Source organism: Protopterus annectens, chromosome 3.part0, assembly GCF_019279795.1.
Source record: "Protopterus annectens isolate FY-2018-M chromosome 3.part0, PAN1.0, whole genome shotgun sequence".
Classification (NCBI taxonomy): Eukaryota; Metazoa; Chordata; order Ceratodontiformes; family Protopteridae; genus Protopterus; species Protopterus annectens.
Genome location: NC_056731.1, coordinates 487,932,411 through 487,953,903, shown reverse-complemented (window position 1 = coordinate 487,953,903; position 21,493 = coordinate 487,932,411). Strand labels below are relative to the sequence as shown.

General features: G+C 36.6%; 1 protein-coding gene across 1 annotated transcript in view; it reads right to left on the bottom strand.

The window, feature by feature from the left end:
• Window positions 1-21,493, bottom strand: part of PKD1L1 (polycystin 1 like 1, transient receptor potential channel interacting) — a 1,345,235-nt gene that overhangs the window by 857,549 nt on the left and 466,193 nt on the right. Inside the window, exon 20 of the mRNA XM_044065604.1 lies at window positions 5,564-5,681. Within this exon, the coding sequence (XP_043921539.1) occupies window positions 5,564-5,681 (118 nt within the window). The remainder of the gene's footprint in view (window positions 1-5,563; window positions 5,682-21,493) is intronic.

Genomic DNA, 21,493 nt, shown 5'->3' with positions numbered 1-21,493 from the left:
TGGCTTATATGAATGTGCAGGTGTAAATATTGACAAAGCATAGAAAATTATTTTTGACAAACCAGTACATTAGAATGTTTGAAAACTATACTAAAGCTATAGGTGATACTAACAATATTAATTATTGTTAAAAATTAATATGTATGCAGTTCTTGGGGCTCCTGGACATATTTCTTCTTTTCTGCTTTCCCGTCCCTGTTAAAATAGACAACTACTGGCTGATATGCTGGAGGGGGCAAATGAAAGTCTCCAAGCTTATGGGTATGTATATGGCATTCACTTTATAACTACTTAGCTGCTAGCACTTGCTTCACTGCCCATGTTTACACTTTTGGCAATTACTTTAATCAGTGCTTACAGCATTATTTTATATATTGCACGCCTTGTCATTACAGGTTGAGCTGTTCTGTTGCATGTCATACTATAAGTATGACACACATCTGCTTAGTCTTAACCAACAGGCCAACAGTGGCTGGGCCAATAAAGAGAGTAACAGAGGTGACTGACCTCAGTCTGGGTGTGACAATGCACAATGTGGCATGAAGACATCTCTGTACCTGTCACCCCATCTTATTTCTCATCATGGTGTTCCTGTTCCTTGTGTATATTCCATCCTTTGTAGTCCAGTCTCACCCCTTCATCTGCCTTTCTCTGTAGGTTTGTGTCTTTTGTTTGCTCTCACGTCCCCATTTGTGTCAGTACCTCCCCATTTTGTTTTTGTCTTTTGTTTGTCTGCTCATGCTGCCATCCTTAGACCCTCTTTCCTGTCTACACCTTCCCCTCCTTTAGTACATTCCCCACAACCATGCTCAGCCCTCATTCCCATTCTTCCATCCCTTTGCTGTGCTACATGCATCTCTGTTTGCCTGCCACCTTCCATCTGACCTACAGACACACGTTTCCTTCCCCCTTATAATATAAATATAGTACAATGTTTGGTGTATAGCCATCAGCTGGATAGTGAGCTAAGCATATAGTAGCTCATCAGTATGTGCATGAACATGCATCACTGTGAGCATGCTACATGCACAATATTGGACTCATGGGGTTACATGATTGCCTCTTCCCTGTACTGGCCATGATATGCCCTGTTGCTTTTTCACTGACAAACTGCCTGCACAATCTGACTCCATTGTACAATGCCACTCTTACTGTGCAGTTTACCAAGTATCAGGCCACATTGTGTTATCTCACCTGTTCTGTTTGGCCTGTATACACCCACCTTCATGATTTATCTGAAATCATCCTCAACTTTTTCAACAAGATCAAAATAAATCATAGCTTCTTTGTTGATAATAGCTACAATATCAGCAGAAAGCACACTTATAAGTACTATTTACTTTGCTGGTCATTATATTGTGAAACTTAGTGGAGTATTCAAAAAGGTTTGCTCCATAACATAACTAGTGCTGTGTGCTTCTGTAGTGCTTATGATACTAACTGGTGATTCAGGGATATACAAGAGACAAAGAGAACAAAAGCTCATCAGTGTCTTCTTTGAATGCCTCTGAATCACACACCTAGCACAGTTAGAATCATAGACACAAGGTGCAAGGTTTGATTCTCACAAGGAGTAATTGGCTAGGCTTGAAATAGCCCAAAAGGGCAGTTAGTCTAGTACTGTACTAATCTAGTCTATGAACCTAATCTAAGTAAATGTTTACCTACTAACTCATGTAACTCTGTTACATAGTCACTTACAGACATACACGCAAACAAAAAAGTCTCAGTCATGCCCCTAGACACACACACACACACACACACACACACACACACACACACACACACACACACACACACACACACACAGCCCACAGCCTCATACAGATTCTGCTACCATGTACATCAGTGGTTGAATACCATAAAATAGCACAGTCATTCGCACTGCAACATTCTGAAATAGCAAGACAGGGCTTGCTTATGAACTGCTGCAGTACGCTATTTTATTTGTGGGGTAAAGCTGTAGACAGAGCAAATGGACAAGCCTCCAGACTGATGTATTTGCATGAGGCATTATCCCGTAGACCACTGTAGCTCTATTTGCCATAGTCTTCATACCACTGGAGGGCTATGGTGGTACTTGAACTATTCACATATAGTGCAGTGAACAATCATGATAGCAGCAGTGGGTCTATACTGAAATTGCGAAGAGACGTTACATCAAACGCTTCTTTGCCGACACACAAAGAGCAAAGTCTGAAAACAGAAAAGGCTCAGGCCAGTGATTTTTTTCCCAGGGAAAAAAGTCACCTGGCCTGAGCCGTAGGATTGCCCTTTATCCCACTTTAGCCCTGCAAGGTCAGACAAATGACTTTTAGTTATGTTTTAAATAGTGTGTGCGTGTGTGTGCGTGTGTGTGCGTGTGTGTGCGTGTGTGTGTGTGTGTGTGTGTGTGTGTGTGTGTGTGTGTGTGTGTGTGTGCACGCCCGCATATGTGTGTGTGTTTCTTTCCCAGGGAAAGAAATTGCTGTTTTGACCATTCGCAGTTTAGTGCGTTCGGTCTTTATGCGCCGACGAAGATGCGTTCTATCTAACATCTTTTCCCGATTTTAATACAGACCTCAGTAGGGTTGCACAGTGAGTTTCTGAATCCCCCATGGCCTTTCTCCTGCAAAACTTTAAATTTCATGCTGTCTTACTTGTAAACCTATGAGTTTCCCTACTAATTAATCAGTTCATTCCTCATCATTGTTTTCCAGTTCTTCTTCATCATACATTTAGTATCCTAACTATCCAAAGTAAACAGTAAGCACATGAATGTACACAGTGCACATTTCACTGTGATAGTGATCTGTGAGTCTGTGTAAATGTGGTATGTCTAGATTCAATACTATCTAGTATTACTGACAAAAAAATAACTTTTGTAAACTCTTTCTGTAAACAGTCCTCAATAAACTTCTATATAATTAGTTGTCTAACTACTTGACATCTTACAGCATTCCTTTTCTTGTAAATGGGATTTTGGCAATGAAAGTTTAAGTAATAGTTTACAAAAGTCCGATTTTTTTTTAAATTTTGTTTAGCCTCAACAAAAGTAGAATGGGACACCAAACTCCATGTTTTTTAGGACAAGAAACAGTCTGGAGTAGAACACATTTCCTTACTCTTAAAAGCTGCCCTCTATTGCTCCATACTGCAGAATCTGAGACAAGTCTGGCTGTGTTTGTTCTTCCTGATCTAAGTGCATGGGCTATATTCCCAGGAAGGGTGTGTCATACCTCTAAAATGAAGATCAGGTAAGCTAACAACATAAGAATGGCTGACATATGTACAGATGGACACACGGAGAGAGCTTTACTGCAAATTGAATATCCAGTCCTGGACACATGCCTTACAGTCCCACACTACTGAAACCCCCCTTTCAATAATACAAGATTCCCTTTTATCCTTGTATACACTGGGTACATAGTTGCATAATTTATAAATCATGTCCATGACAGTAACATACCAAATTCATATAATGTTACTGCATGAACTGGACCCTGTTACGCTATTCCCAGTTAGAACATCCAAGAGGCTTCTTAATAAGGTGTGTAAAACTGTCATAATAGTGATAGTCATTATTTAGTTTACAACTGCCTTTTTTTGACTGTCATCATTCAGATCAAGAGTAGTTCTGACAAAGAGCATAAATTGGGTAAATTTGCTTTGGGACTAGACACCATTAACAGAGTACTCTCAGACATTTGATAGTTATAATAGTAATAGTCACAGAAATATATTTCAAGTTTATTTTTAGAAACACACAGTAGTCACAATAAAGTATTCAAACTTACTTCACACAAGTGCACACCAGCCCTGCAAAGTCTGACAAATTACTTTTTAAAATGAGCAAATGACATAAAGTATAAGGTATCGCCTCACCTCCACCCAGTAATTAATAGCCACTTTGCTAGTTATGCATACCTTAGACATTTAATTGTGAGGAAATAGCAACAGTAAATGTATTTCAAATATGTTTCACATGAACAGTAGTGAAGTATTTCAGCTTGATTCAGAAAAATTACATTAGTACTACAAAGCTAGAACAATAAGCATATAACAGCATTCGGTTATCTTCATTTTTGGATGCCTTCTTGTAGCTATTCTGTTGTCTATGCACACCTTAGTTGTCCAAGTGATAAAAAAATAAATAGCAATGGCTACAGAATAATGTATTTTACTTAATTTTATAAAATACATAGTTGCTCTAAAACTCCCATATCATACCTGGACTGACAAATGTTTCCACTGTCTATATCTAGTTGCCTGCCTGGATTAAAAAAAAACAATTACTTAGACCACTGCAAATGCTGCTCTTTTGCATAGTAGCCACCCCTTAATTTTTTAATATTCACAGATTATCTGATTGTTTCCATCTCACAAATCAGGTAGCTTGTGAGATGATAAGGAGAAGAAAACATGTGAGTAATTGATCAGGCACACCTGACCTCCCAGTAAAGCACCACTGCTGCAGCTGCTTTGAATAGAGGGTGGGACAGGCGCTTGATTAATTTATTTTAAAAGTAAAGAAATATGATTCTTTTTTACTTAAAAAAATAGATAAATGGTCCACATAACCCATGTTCAAAGTAGCCACAACTATGACTCCCTACTCCTGTACTGGTCACGAGTACTGCAGAGCTGTGGACTCTTGGCAACTGAACAAATCTCCCCTATTGATATTCACCCCTGATGATACTAAAAATGGAGCTAGAACCTTTGGTTTTGAAACTCCTTTGTCTTGAAGGGTATCACCTAAAGCTTGCCGAATCCCAATGCCTGTCTTTTCATTTAAAATGGACCTCAAGATCTAGTGCAGAAAAAGTATACTAATACCAGCTGATGGTTAAAGTAACTTTTACAGCTGAGGATCTCCCTCCCAACACCATACCACCTCTCAGTTTGTCTGTGCTTTGGAAATATACCAAGCACGTGTGTGTGTGTGTGTGTGTGTGTGTACTTAATGCATTATATTGGCAGGACATCAAGGTATTTATATTACTGACAAAGTTCTTTCACTATCACCTAAAGTACTCCATACTGTCTAAGGAAATCTTCCCAAAGTACCAAAGAGGCTAAGCTTTACCGTCCACCAGAAAAACGCTATTTCAGGCAAATGGGACCACTGCTTAATGTGATATTGAAATGATAGCACCTCCGGAGTGTAACACCCTACCTCCTTTTATGCTGTTGCAGTATAGCTTCTGGAATATGTCATATGCTGTAGTAAACAGAAGCTGCAGTCTTTTACTTTTCCAACATTAAAGCTGGGTATTCAGCTTTGTAAACCACTGGCACTAATACTGCAAATACTGCTGATGGGTGCAGTGCTCGCCATACACAAAGTGCACATGGTCCCTCACTGCTGTATGTTGTCACTTTGTTAAGAATATATGTTCCTCTTTAAGGTTATTCATTAGTACACTGTTTAATCTGAATGTTCATGCTGTTAAAGACAGTCTGTGACAGCTTTCTTTTGTGTCTTTCTAAGCAATACCAGTTTGCTATGCATTCAGACTTTATTGCCTATACTTCTACCAAGAAGCAAAAAAAAAATGACCATTAATTATAGATTTCTTACAGATTTTCATCCAGATATGAAGTCATATTCCTGTGGAAGCTGGGTAACACAGTGATGCTGACTGGGCATGGTTTGGTTTTGGCACCATATCTGTTGGCGATTTCTGTGAAAATTGTAACTTGAAAAAAAAAAAGAATTTTGTATTAGTTGGAGGCAATTACTTTTTGAATGCATTTAATTTACACATGTATTATTTTCAAATCTTATTATGTAGGCTGCAAAGAGATGTGACTTCTTTGCCAGCAGGAATTTCCTTGTGTCTTTCGGCTTTTCCCAGTTATGGGTCGCCACAGCGGAACTCCGGTCCGCTAATGATTGGCAGTTGATTTTTACATACCGGCTTGCCAGGCCTGATGCACAACCTTCAACGAAGGAACGCCCATTCACGCATGTCTCCACACAGAAGACGCTCTAGCTGAGAATCGAACTGGACAGCGTCTTACTGTGAGGCGACAACGCTACCACAGCACCACCACCACCGCGGTGCTTTGCCAGCCGGAATGTTTTTATTGGGTCCATGATTTACTAGCTTTTTCTTCCACATGTAGTGATAATCGGCTGAAGTACACTGTAACAAATTGCGGGACAATTAATATAATGTAGCACTGCCCTGATGCAAATGCTTTAACCACAATCACTGATATATTACATTGCCACATAAACAAACAAAATGGGCAATTCATCCCTTGCAATTAAAAGGTGAGCACTTTGTAGTAAGATTACACTGTTTTAACACAACCATGGTGTTAGACAACTTTCAAGTTAAAATTAAATGGTTTTACACAACAGCTTCAGAATCAGTGATGACAGCTACAGTAAGTAAATTTTGCAGTGATATGACTATGGCTCAAAAACAATCTGCAGCTACAGAAGTGTATTGGGAAAGAGTGTAATATGGTTACATTATATCTGAGTGGTTGGGCAGAGCAAAGCATTCTGAGTATTTTTCATGTACATGGATTTAGTATATTCACAAATGACAAACAATATCAGTCCAGGGAAAAACAGACTGTGAGCAGGCAATATCCAACAAATCTCAGTAAGACTGTGGCAGCTTCTGCTCAAAAACTTTGTGAAAAAATCATTTCAGGATATCACAGTTCCTTTGTCAACTCAGGAACAGGAACTTCTCTGTAATGTGTCTTACTTGATAAAAGTTGTTTCATGCAGAGTCAAAGGAAATCATAACCAGCAGGAGACAAACATGGCAGTTTGTGAGATCTCATTTAGAATACACTGTGCAGTTCTACTGACCCTTAGTGATGGAAGCAGTTCAATGCACACAAAGAAACTGATGCAGGGTTTTCATTAGAGTTACACTGTACTGGATATACTATACATCTAATTGATACCCTGTATATCTTGTATATTAAAACAAAGTGATAAATATACCACTAAGAAAAAGACAGAAGAACAAGGGAAGACACTACAGAAACATAACCTTAGAAAACAAAAATCATCTGAAACCCACATGGTGACATCTTTCCAGAAAAAAATCAGTAGAACCATGAGATGCAGACTGAACATACAGATTGAATGGTCTGAATCAATGTGAGGATGAATTTTGAAGTTTATGTGTAACAATCTTTTTAAGGAGGTAGTAAAGAACAAAACGGTGGGGAAAGTCAAGAATGCATCCTTAAGACCTATTAACAATAATATATATACATATATATAGAAAAATAATGCTCTTTATTTATGACTGATTGTTTAGTAGATTAGGGTGTCAATCAGCTGTACAGCTTATCCAATACATGACAAACAGCAAATTTATCAGTATTTAACTGCCTCCAAAGTTTATTTTTGTACATTCCATCAAACATGTTTTATATCCACAGTCCACATAAAATAAAACTAAACAGATAGATGGGATTCAAATTCATGAAATGCAACTGATCATATAAACATGATTTTTAACAGCAGACTAAGACCCATCAGCCTACCTCATCTACCAGTGCCCCTCCCTACTGGATTTACTGGTGACACAAGTAAAAACAGCAGCATATTTATTTATCTTTTCCTCATAAGAATTCCCTTACTTTTTAAATGCATCCTTGACTTTTGTTACAATGCTTGAGTACAATGGTTTATCATATAGGTTATTTTCCCATTACCCTTTCTTTGAAACTGTCTACCCATAAATATCTTATTTTGCATCTTTGAACTGTATATTTTTGTTTTCATAGTTTTATTTTTAATACAGTAACCAATCGCATACTATTATTACACTGAAAAATGTCCATCATATTCATGCACTGTCTTCTTTCTTCAAAATTTGACACAGTACAGTCCTGTAATCTTCATTTATATGGAAGCTAGTAAAGACTTTGAACTAGTTTTTCTGCTTTATTTTAGTTGTCTTTATCCGGTTTATGTCTTTAAAGTGATCAGGTTCCAAGAGCTGCATGTAGTATTCCAGATGGAGGCTTAACAACCTCTTTGCAGAGGTAAAATTTTGTTTTCTAATAATGATACCACCATGTTTGCATTCCAGTAATATAAAACTCATGTTTGCTGCCTTCTCACAACCTTTGTTTTAGTTTCACATAATGACACCAATTATCCGAATTTTCTCAATTGCTTTGCTGTTGCTACCATATTCTTTCAATTTTTCTCATGTTTTGTTTTCTAGATGCATCATCTGCTTTACATTTAATTGCATGTTTCCCACAATCCCTCCCTGTTCTGGAAGAATTTTTTACCTGTTTGATGCCTTTTTGTGTTTCACTTATATTATATATCTTTATGACATGAGCAGAAATGGATTTTTTTGGTTCAAGTCCCTCTACAGTATAGCTAAATGAAGCAAGTCCCTCTACAGTATAGCTAAATGAAGCCATTAAGAAGTAACAGCTACAGAAAGGACTCCCATGTGGTACCTCACTTGTCAGTAACTTTTCATCTAAATGGGTGTCATTCACTGTGATCTTGTATGTCCTACTGTCTGGGCAATGTTTGACTCAGTCTGCTAATTTAGTGTTCACTCCAAGTCTTCCTTATGCTTCTGTTATATGTCACCAAGTAACTACTTGTTGAAGCTCCAACGTGATAAACAAAACCAGTTGATGGTTCAACCCAATGGAAAAAAACAACATCTACTGCATCTATCCACATTGGGAGTTTTCCCCATTATATACATACTAATCCTACACAACCATAGAGAAAAGAAAAAATGTCAAAAATGGGTGGCTCTATGATCTATGAGACAAAGCAGTTAGTGAATTAAAACTCATCTATTTGTGATTGATGAGTTGCAACCCTGTGCACTTCACACATAACCATATGGAAGGAAGCCATTCCAATCTTGTTCACTAATCCGTGTTGTACCTTGTCGAATGTCTTGCTACAGTCTAACATGTAGCATGGCAAGCAGCAGGTGAACTGTTTATTAAAAAATCACATTGTCTGCTACAGATTGTGAATCACAGTGAGTGGTTTCACCCACTAAATGGGCTTCTTCAGACTGAATATGTTTTGATGGAGGAGTTTGGGGGGTTACAATACTGAGGCAAAGTAATTAATTACAGCACAGATATTTTTCATTCTGTTATTCTGTTGTGAAATACCTGTAAGTAATACTACTGTTCCCTCATACTTTCATATCTGCTGTTTCATTCTGACACTGCACAATTAAGTTTATAATATCACAAGGCAATTTTCTGCTAGAACCGAAACATTCTGATCACAAAGCACAGTTTTAACTCGTCTGATATACATTTTGCATTTTCTCTACACACACACACACACACACACACACACACACACACACACACACACACACACACACACACACTACCAAGTTGAAAGAAGACTGTCTTCAGATATACACAGGACTTTGTTTTCAAGGCTACACCTCTTATCCAATGCACCTAATCTGAGTACATTCCATAATCAGTTCCCCTCTTTGTGTGTTATGAAATTTAATGCAAGCACAGCTTAATAATTCTGTAGTGGTGCTCATAAAATTTTAAGCTTGAATACTGAAGTGTTAACTTTAATTATACTACATGGCTGCAGTGCCAACTTTAACTGCAGTGCAAAATCATACATATTATTGCTACATGATCACACATAGTCATAATCAGCCTCTAAGGCACTCAAACCACATGCAGAGGCAAAGTATGTAGGCCTCTACAACTCTACTCCCATTTGCTGGAACATATTTAAGGACTTATCCATTTTGGGAAAAATCAACTTTTTTGAGCTCTAGAAAGCTAACATTTACCTTGGTAGCTAAACTGAGAGAGAAACACACTGTTAGGTGCTCACTGTTTCCTAAATAGCTGTCCATTTTTGGATCCATCATCCTAGCTCTATTACCTGGTAACAGCATCAGGTTCCACATAGCTCTTTTAAGAATACATTTTAGTGCTGAATGTTTGACAATTGTCACTAACAGGCCATCAATAACTATCTCACTTCTTCTATGTGTCTGCAGTTAAAGTACTCCAACCAATATTTGTCATACAAAAGTCTCCATTAACAATAACTACTATCCCTTGCCATTCTAAAGACCCATTTTGTAATTTATGTTTTTCTTGCATAAAAGATGGTTTTCTGTGTAATAATCCCTATATGCACTGTGCAGTCATTTCCATTTTCCACTGTGACCTTATCATATTTTCTCTTCATTATTTACTTGTGTATGTTTGCTTTTCCTTTACAAACAGATGTTGGCCATCACACTAATATAGACTTGTACCTTTCCAAGGAGGCCACCAGTGCTCAATGAATTCAAAGCCTGAAACCCAGCAAGTGCTAGTCAAGCATTCATTAACATGTATCACCCCACCCTCAGAATGCCACAGATATGTACCACCTTAGTCTGTAAACTTGTCTAAGGTCCTTAGATACCAGCACTACTCTCATCTACAGTGCTAAGGACATCCAGCTCCATACCCTTCAAAGCTGCTTCTGTATCAGACATTTATATATACACCCATTATGCCCCCTACTTCCTCTTCCTTTCCCCTAGTTCTAGCCTTCTAAGAATGAAGTCATCTTACAACTGTTGTTTAGGTCTCTTTTTCTTCTGGGATTTCATATCATCATTATTATGTGGGTATCCAATACAAAGAATCTCAGCCTTCAAACTGCTATCCATTTCTACTGCATGCTTAGATATACTAATCTGTGCCAGGACAAGGCAGGTGCTCCAGAGAAGTACAAGGTCTTACTTCTATTTAACACGCATGCTTCTACATGGCTGTCCAACTGTGAGCTCCTTTGTAGGGACCCTGTTATTTTAACCATAACTAGCACTATTATTATTACTATCATCCTCATCATTTACTTTTGTTCACTGGGTTAGTCACACTATGCATGGTCTACGCAGACTAAAGGGTATACAGCGTTAAATGTGGAAGAGCATGTCCTATGGTGTACAGTCGTTTGAGAATTTAGTATCATTACAGGCCATGTGGAGTTCAGCCAACATCTCCTGTCTATTTTATTAAAAAAAAAAACAAACTTCCAGCACAACATGGTGTCACAGAAAGCAGAACTATCGGCCAAAACTCATGAAATGCATCTACAGGAGTGAAGAACCATATTTCCTTTCAGCTGTATCACTGATTGATGTTACAGCAGTAAAATTATCTGTGAAAATATGGCTCATCTTCACCCTCTTAAAATAGTTTCATTAGACTTTGGAATTATTGCTCACTGCAAGTAGATCAGCTGAAAAGACTGCAGTGATTCAGCATGATATATTCCTGCATGTTGCTGGGGAAGAAGCCATCCAAGTATCTGACTCTTTTTTTTCTTTTGTTGATGTTGTGAAACAAAAAAAAAACTGCACATTTAGAAAAAAAACCAGCAATTATTATCAACCCAGAATATGTCATTTTTTATAAATTTTTTCATTGCAAGAGTACAATATCCTGAACAGACTACACAAGTTTGCTATTAAGCTAACAAACAGAACTAAATATTGTGAATTTGTTACGCCAAACAATGCTTTAATAGCAGACAGAATATATAAATGACAAAAGTGATTAGCTATTAAGTGAATGTCTGCAGAGCAAGTGAAGGCATAGTTAAAAATACCAAATGATGAAAATGAGGTATTTAAGATAAATGTAAGTTAAATAATAATGCACGGATGAGAAATAAAACTATTATATTGTAACTGTAAAAAGAGAGACAGAAGTTAATGCACTATAATCAAAAAAGGAGAAAATATAAAGCCAGGCTTATCATTGTAACCAAAGGACAGCTAGAGCCGGAAACTGAAAAAAAAATTAGTGTTATTTAGGTTTTCTTGATATTCCAAGTTAAACCGATGTCTCAATGGCACTGCATGCAGTCGCTACTAATTGTATTATGGTTTAATCAAAATTGCCCTGATGGGTATAGAGATATACTGATATCATTTGTTTTATGGTTGCAATTTATCTTTCCCACAATGCACTTTATGTACTGAGAAGATGAACATATCATGCCCTGGTGTCCTACATCAAATATTTTTTGCTTTTACTTGAAATGTCATGTTCAGAATTTACAGCTTAGTTTGAGAATCTCTGGACAGAATACCTGAAGCTTTCTTCCACTGACATTTTCCATTGTTGAGTCTTTGTCATGCTTTAAACACACTGCAATAATGAAACTCTTCTGCTGCTGCAAAATAGTGCTTTGATACTAAAATAAGAATCACTATGATCCTCATACCAGTCAGTTGTTCTCAATAGTATCAGAATTCTTCACCCGTGGGCTACAAAGTAAAATAGTTTTGAATTGCCAAAGGTTCAAAAGGTTTACTGCCCCAGGCAAACTACAGAATATACAAAAGGAGGTGTGAATTTATACAGAGTAGGTTGAAGGCCTAGTTGACATGAAGTGGCAAACAGCTAGAAATACCTTGCTAAGTTTGTTTTTCATATGCCAGAACACTTAAATTGTCATGTGCAAGATAACATATGACAAGGAAGACAAATTCCTAAAGAAAGGATCATGACATTTAATTCAGTCTCAACATGGTACATAATGAGGAAGCTGACAGAGACACAAAAATTGTATAAGGGAAGAAATTGGTAAGTTGTGTTTTATACTGAGCAGTGAAGAGATCATTCTGTAGGAAGGAGAATACACACTGGGAAAAGGAAATGTGTTGAGGGTGTAGTTTTTTACAGCTTGCAGTAGCTACTGATATACAATAAGCGAGAGCAAAGGAACTGTCCAGCGTTTAAGCAATTTTTACAAAGTCTGTGTTAGAAAGAGGCATTTTTACAAAGATGTGTAAAAGTACAAGCAATTGTGTTCAAAAGAATCAGCATTCTATTGAACAGAAAGAGAATGAATTGGCTTTGTGTACTGTGAAACTGAATAGTCATGATACAGTGAACAGTTGTTTGTTTGTCTTTTCGGCTTTTCCCGGTCAGGGGTCGCCACAGCGGAACTCTGGTCTGCTAATGATTGGCAGTAGATTTTTTATGGTGCAGAGTTGCTGGCCCGATGCCCAACCTTCAGCGAAGGCACGCCCATTCACGCATGTCTTTTGGAGGCCACTCGACCACGGGGAGGACATGCAGACTTCACACAGAAGGCACTCTGGCCATGAATCAAACAGGAGAACATCTTGCTGTGAGGCAACAACACTACCACTGTACCACAGCAGCTATGATACAGTAAACAGTGAAATATGAAAACCTGAAACAATGAAACAAGCACACATCGGATTTTTGGAATGAAGTACTGAGAATTAATTGACAGAATATGGAATTTAAACCTGGTACAACGCAGAATATAATATTTTGCCTGGCAGCTAGCAAAGAGTGATTAACGAGCTGTTTCCTGTAGTCTGAGGTACCGGGTTTGAGTTTTCTTTTTGCCTTCATTTACATATTGTGCAAATCTGACTAAATCATTTTACCAGTCAGTGCTCTTAGGTCGCCCCAGAAAACAGGCACTTTGTCTAGAGGGCTTACCCAGTCATCAAATAGATAAAAATACTTTTAAAGCTTTAGGACTGGAACATACCCCAAAACCCTAAAGAACTGAGTACACATTGCTAACCTATTCTTGACATTGGGCATATAATTAGGTCAAACAATTCTGAAATTGGTAGAAGTCTAAAAAGTTTCTTCTTTTTTTTAAATAATGATGTTTAAATAGATGAATTCTCCTAACAATTTGGGTTGTGCAACTTATAAGAAGCTTGAAATGCTGAAATAAATTTGCAGGAGATATTACATCTGGTAGAAAACATAGCTGTCCCATATTGGTAAGTCCAAGAGTTTGTCAGCTCTGGTAGGACTACGAACTAGATGACCCATTACATTTGTTTTTATTGAAGACACAAACCACAAACTCCAGTCATGCACTTTTATTCTCTTCATTATATTTTTTACCATAATAAAGTCTAGCTTTACTACCTCTCAGTTCTGTAATTGTCTTAATACTTTTAATAATATCCTTTTTATCATAGCCTATAGAAGTAAATGCTTTCTCGAAATATTCTGTTTGTTGAACAAATTCTCCATTTTCAACACTTAATCTAGAAGCCCTATACAGCTGACTATTAACTACACTCTTAAAAACATTTTCAGGGTGCATACATTCTCTATGTAAAAACTGGTTACAGTAATTTCGTGGTTATATCGTATCTCATATCCATTATAACACTTACATCTAAAAAAATCAACTGATTGTCTAGAAATAATGTGTGAAAATTTTAAATAAGAAGTAGTATCATTTATATATTGTAAAAACATTTCATAAGATTGAATGGTGCCTTTCCATAAAATAAAAATGTCGTCCACAAAACGTCTATAAAAAATTACTTGTTAACTGAAAGGTCCATTAAATATGTGCTCAGATTCCCATACAACTAAAACTGCATTGGCATAGCTATTGGCACAAGATGTGCCCATAGCTACACCATGCTTCTGCCAATAAATGCATGCTCTTATACTACTTCTTACTCTTATACTACTTCTTACTCTCCCTATACAGATCTCAAACTTACTTACCTCTGCAGGCAGTATTCCACAATCAGAATCCGACTGATTGTTCACCTTGACTGTTTCACTCAACTGTCTCTACCCGCTCCGTTCGCCCTATGGGCTCACTCCGCTCCCCTCCCTACCCCCAATTCCCACCCACCCCCAAGGTTCCTACATTTATTTTTACTAACCACACCCCCATCTTCTTTGTTCCAATCAATTAACACACCTTATTACCACTCCCCAACCTAATTTACTTACTTACCTCTCCTAACCTCATCATATCTCCTCCCTATCTTTACAGTTTCAATTAGCCAACTACTACTACTACACACCCCTGCCTATTACACATTTCATACCAGGATTATGGCCAAAGTACCCTACCTTAATAAATTAAAGCTCATAGCCTTTGCCTCTCTCCTACCTCCTCTACTAATTACCTATTTATTAACCTCCTATGAACAACCATTACACCCAAACCATCTATTCCCCTCGACATTAACTTCCACACCACTACTAGTTATCTCCCAACCCAGCTTTACCACCACAATCAGCCTCTTCTACTTGCAAGCCAAATATCACAGACTAACCCATATAAAGTATAGCAACCTACAAACAAGAAAACTACTTTATTATTTCTGTAAATTTAACAACCCGATATATAGAATACTCCACCTAGCCTGCTAGATGGAGACATTCATCCTAACCCCAGCCCAACAATATTCCTGCCACTGAACTAGGCAACTCTAACATAACTAATACACATACTCCTATTAAACCTCCAAACTCCCTTTCTTTAGCACATCTTAACATTTGTAGCATTAACAACAAGATTACCCATATTCATGCCCTATTACAACTCTACCAATTTGACATCTTATGTTTATCTGAAACGTGGCTTAAACCTTCCATTAATGATAATGAAATTACCCCGTCTGGCTACAGTATCCTTAGATTAGACCGTATTAACAAAAAGGGAGGGGGTGTTGCAGTCCTCTATAGAAATAATCTACAAGTTGCCACTTCAAACATAAACCAACCTATATTTAATAATGCTGAGAGCCTTCTCACTAAACTTCAAGTCAACAAATTCAAATCCATAAACATTGCTTGTATTTACATTCCCCCTGGAAATAACATTAACACCCTTGAAAGTATTCTCAATTGGCTATCAACTAATCTTCCACAAGAAACTTTAGTCCTTGGAGACTTTAACATTGACTGGAAGTCCTGTAGTACCCCTCAGCCCACCACCCATATTAATCTTTATGGCTTCTCACAAGTCATCACCTCCCCTACAAGAATTAATAAAACCAACAACAAGGAAACCACATTAGATTGGATCCTTATAAACTCTCCACATCACACATACAAAGCAGGCACCCTCCCTGATGATCTGAGTAACCACTCACTCACATATATCATCAGACACAAAACTAGCATACCTCACCCAAATTCCTATCAGACAATACAGACTAAAAAATTCTTTAACCCTGAACTTTTTCAGCTAGAACTCAAACACTGCAATTAGTCACCACTAAAAATACTCCCTTTAGATGAAGCAGTTGACTACTTTAATTCCGCATTCTTAGCCATCCTTGACCATCATGCCCCAGTACACCCTATTAGAAATAAGGCTAAACCTGCCCCATGGCTCATTACAGCTACTAGACAGAAAATCCTCCTTAGAAACAAATCTTGGGCAAAATGGCGCACTACTAGGAATTCAACAGACCACCAAACCTTTAGACAACTGAGAAATACTACTAAAAAGCTGTCCTCTTAGATAAAAAAAACTTTTATATCCAACTACAACAAACTAACCAAAGGAATCCACAAAAATTTTGGTCCAGCATCAACAAACTCCTACACCCAGGCCAGTCTATTACACCTAGCCCACAAGGCTCTAACCATGAGAATCCAACACAAACTGCCAATGCCTTCAATTCTTTCTTTACAGATGCCATTCAAACACTAGCTAAGCAATTATCTCCAAGTTCCCCTAATCTATCCACCTCACCGACTGACCCCAATTCCATCATTTCAGCTAAAACCTGTTCCTACTTTCTTCATTTGCTCTCTTCTAGAAAAACTAAAACCTACTACCCCATCTACTGACCAACTACCTGCAGAATACCTGCAAAAAGGTGCCAAAGCCATATCCTTCCCCATTTCCATACTAATAAACAGAACAATAACAGAAGGAAATATCCCATCTATCTGGAAAATCTCACACATCATCCCCCTACATAAAGGCGGAAACTCCATTGACATTTCAAACTATAGACCAATAGCTCTACTCTCTCCACTGGCAAAAATTATGGAAAAATGTATCCATAAGCAATTACTCACCCATCTTATCGAAAATAACCTACTGGCCAACTGTCAACATGGGTTTAGACCTAATCACAGTACCACCACAGCTCTACTTTCCTTCACAGACTGCATAAATTTAAACTGTAATAATAATACTCTTTCCTCTTCTGTCTTCATTGATTTATCTAAGGCTTTTGACATGGTTAACCACCAGCTCCTTATAGAAATACTTAAATCTCTTTCTCTTGATACTCTAGCCTTAAAATGGTTTAAATCTTACTTAGACAATAGACATCAAGCAGTACTATGGGAAAACAATCTATCTTCTCACCTCCCCATTTCCCTTGGTGTTCCCCAGGGCTCCATATTAGGCCCACTGCTATTTTCCATTTTCATTAATGACCTCCACCTAGCAATTCCTCATGCAACCTGCATTCAATATGCAGACAACTCCACCATTATTTGCTCAGCTAATACTCCTTCCGAGCTACAGTCCCTTACACAAAAAGCATTCAATACAGTTGAGCAATGGTTTTTAAGCCAATGCCTCCTACTTAACCCTAAAAAAACTAAACTGTTACTTTTTACTCCTACTCTCAGGTCAACCCCTCTTCACTTCACTCTTATATCAAAGAATGGGACTCTTGTATCTCATGACCCAACCACTAAACTTCTTGGAATAACCATAGATAATAACCTAAACTTCGATACTCATATTAACATCACTATAAAAACAGTAAATAAGAAACTGGGATCCCTTTATAGAATCAAACCCTTTCTTACTCCTTCAACCAAAATCACTATAGCTAGAACTCATTTAATCTTTACCCTACTCTATGCTTCACCCAAATATACCAATCTCTCAAAAAACAACCTCAACAGACTTGCTACCTCCTATCATAGTATTGCTAGATTTGCCACTGGTTCTCCTTTTAGAACACATCATTACAACAACCTAATACAATTAGGATGGCTAGAGTTCCAAAACCAGTTACTATTTCACCAGCTTGCTATTATCCATAAGAGCCTGCACTATCCCACCTATACTCCTATAGTGACTACTCTCAATACCCCCTACAACAATCTTAAGAACTTACGCTCTTCTAATAAGCTACTTATTACTACTAGCAGATCCAATAACTCAGCTGGAGATTCTTTGTTCTCTAACTCTGTAGGCAAACACTGGAACATGCTTCCCTCTGAACTCATATTCCTGACCTCTATAACACTTTTTAAACAGTAACTAAAACTATTTCTCAGTACTCATTGGTTATGCCCTTGTACTAACCCTGACTAACGGTCTTTCTTCTTTCTTCAATTTCCTATGTGCTCTCTGCATCTAATATTATTATGTTCTAACTAATGACATCCTCTTGCTGTCTCCTATAAACCTTGTATTTCACTGTATGACATGGTAAATTTGTATAAATAAACATCTTTTTTATCTTATTTTTTTTTCTGTATAAGTAAACAACTGTTTTGTATTTTATTTTTGCTTTTCATATCTCCTCTTCATGAGCTATGTACTCTTGTAATGACAACTGCATCAAGCCCATATGGCTGTAACTGCTCAAAACTTTTCAACTACTTTATACTTCTCTGAATTGTGACAACTTTTTATTGTACATATTGTGTTTGTGTTGGAGCTTTTCTCCCCAGGCCTCTACTAAAAATGGATTTGTATTCCAGTTAGACTAGCCTGGTCAACAAATGTAAAATAAAATAAAATAAATAAAATAAATGATTGAATACAAACACATTGTTCTGTAAAACATTCAACCAAAATAATCATTAATTCCATTTCTTTATCTGAAAATTCACTGTATCTCTGTAAGAAATATCTTAATTTTAATAATCCATCATCATTAGGAATCACTGTAAATAATGACAAAATATCTAATGTAACTAATAACAATTCCTCAGTTTTATGTAGTGTCTCAGTACATAAAAACAAATCACTTAAAAGTGTTGAGTATCTCTCAATACATGTTCAATTCTATTTAAAATTGGTCTAAGCTTTTTCTCAATATATATAGATGCTGTCTCTGTACACCAGTTTCTCCCTGCTACAATAGGGCGTAATGGGGGGTTCAACAGACCTTTGTGTGTTTTGGGCAGGCCTTGAATGATGGATAATAAAGGATTCAATATAATCAGGAATTCTAGTAATTTACTGTCTATCAAATTGGTATTTAACAAATTTCTTAAAATTCTATAAACATTATTTATCATTATTTCAACTTTCTTGTTAGAAATCTTAGAATAAAATAAACTATTAGACAACATTTCAGTCATGTCTGTGTCATATCAAATAGCATCAAATAAAACTATATATTTTAATAATATTCTTATTATCTTGAAGGTTCCTCAATGCTAGATATTCTTGTTTAGTTAAATTATATTTCATATATTGCCTATTACAAAAGTTATCTTGACGTTGCATTTGTAACTTATATAAATCTTCTAAGCATAACTTTTCAAAAGCAGTTACTCAACTATTAGCATTTGGTATATATGTGCTAGATTTCCTAAATTCACAAACATTGTTATTGCTGATAAATTCTTTGTCTTTAAAACTCAATTTCAACAGTAAATTTCTAATGAATAATTTAAAATCTAAAATCATTTCAGTAAAATCTGCCTTTTGTGTGGGAATAAACGACAAACCTTTTTTTAACAAAGAAATTTCATCTTCAGGTAAAATATAAGTAGAAAGGTTCAAAATGAAACCTTCTGTTTGTCCCAAAATCTTTTCAGGGTTGGTGTGCCACTTGCTTCTCCTTCTACTTTCTGTTTCAATGGATTCCGACCTCGCGAATGTGACCTGTGTTGGTTCAGTACTCCTTTCTTTTATTGGAAGTGGAAATGTTACTGCACCCAAAAAAGGGTAAGAAACAGCTTTTTTATTGCTCTCATTCAAGTCTACAGAGTTAATACCCCTGATAGGTACAGCAATAAGCTCCTGTTTATCCGAATGATGAACTTGAGCAGTTACGTGAAATTTTTTTCTTCTCGCACCTAACTAAGATGCTGTTTTCTAATCTGCATTTGTTCAGGAACATCATTTTCTTCATTACGTTGCTGACTCGAACCAACAGCATCATCCGAAGGATTAATAATATCATTTTGAATTGTAGAACATTTAGTGCCATCAGAAATAATTGTATTAACAAAACGTTCATTCGTATTATTGTTAATAGTATTGTTGAAACATTAATTTGCATTATTATTATTAATAATAGTGGATCCAACTTCTTTATTATGTAATTGTGCATTGAAACGTGGCCATGTGAATACATTTGCAGCTGCAAAATCAGCACGATCTCTTGTGAGTTTCTTAAGCTTGATTTTACATAATCTGCAGTCATACATACTCACAGAGTGTATAACTTCTGTTAGATATTTCTCCACAATATTTCTTTTGAAACTGACTAATAGTTCATCATGTTGTTTCATGATTTCTGCTGTTCACAATTCAATATCTTGTGTGGCATATTTAATTAATAATTGCATATATTTGTAGTTGCTTTCTAGATTCACTTGCTGTCATTCAGCTAACATGTCAGGCATATTATTACCTTGTGTAGGCATAACTAGAATTCTAAGTCCTCAAGGCACTATTTTCTCCTTCAAACATACTTCTAGATGAAAATTCTGATATTTCTGTCGTTTCAACTTAAATATATTATTTTCTATAGCACAAATTTTAGTTTTCAGCAGGACTATATCAACTATAGTACTGGTGTTGTTATTACTTACTTCTCGTTCTTTATCTAGTAAAGGATTTTCAAGTTGATACAGAAATGTTAGAACTTTTTCAGTATTCAATCTAGAGTCATTAAAATTCATGTTACCATTTCTGGGAACATAACCCAGTTCAACAATAGCGTTATCATCTTCTGCCATCTCCCTGGTTGGGTTAGTTGAAAAAAACAAGTAGAACAATTCTTATTGAAGACACACACCACAAACTCCAGCCAGACTTGAATCCAATAAAACTTATTTGTATACCACACAGAAGACACAAAGGATCCAAAGACAGCAGACTATTCCAGTAAAACTTTCTTCTTTAATAACAACTAAAAACATAAGCGTTTTCGTAGTGATGCTACTTCATCAGATATATAACAAAATACAACCATAATCATTTATATAATCAAATTACTAAGTCACATGACTATATGAATTTACTACTAAAAGGTATACTACATTTAAAACTATTTCATAAATTATACTTGTTAACATATTAAAACTAATATATATCTCACAACATATTGTAATAGCATAGCAAAAAATATAACATATAAAATGAAAATAAAAAACATAAGTCCTGATCTTTATTTTTATTTTCTGTTTAGGCTTCTAGCTTTCAGCTTGTACATTTGTATTTATGAAGTCCAGACATCACAGGGCACACATATGTGGGAATGTATCTTTCCTAGTTGATGGAGGGGTAGCTGAAGTTCCCTAAGAAAATAGTGTTTGCCTGAATGCATAGGGTTTTCAAACTTGTTATGTAGGATACAGGGATCAGTGAGGACATAGAGAGGATCCTAAAGTTAGCTACAATGTGAATTAGGGTTTTATTAATGGTAAGTTGCACATGGAGGAGTTCCAAGGTGGTTATCCTGCCTAACAAGTCTGGATGTGAAATCTTATTTTACAAATAGAG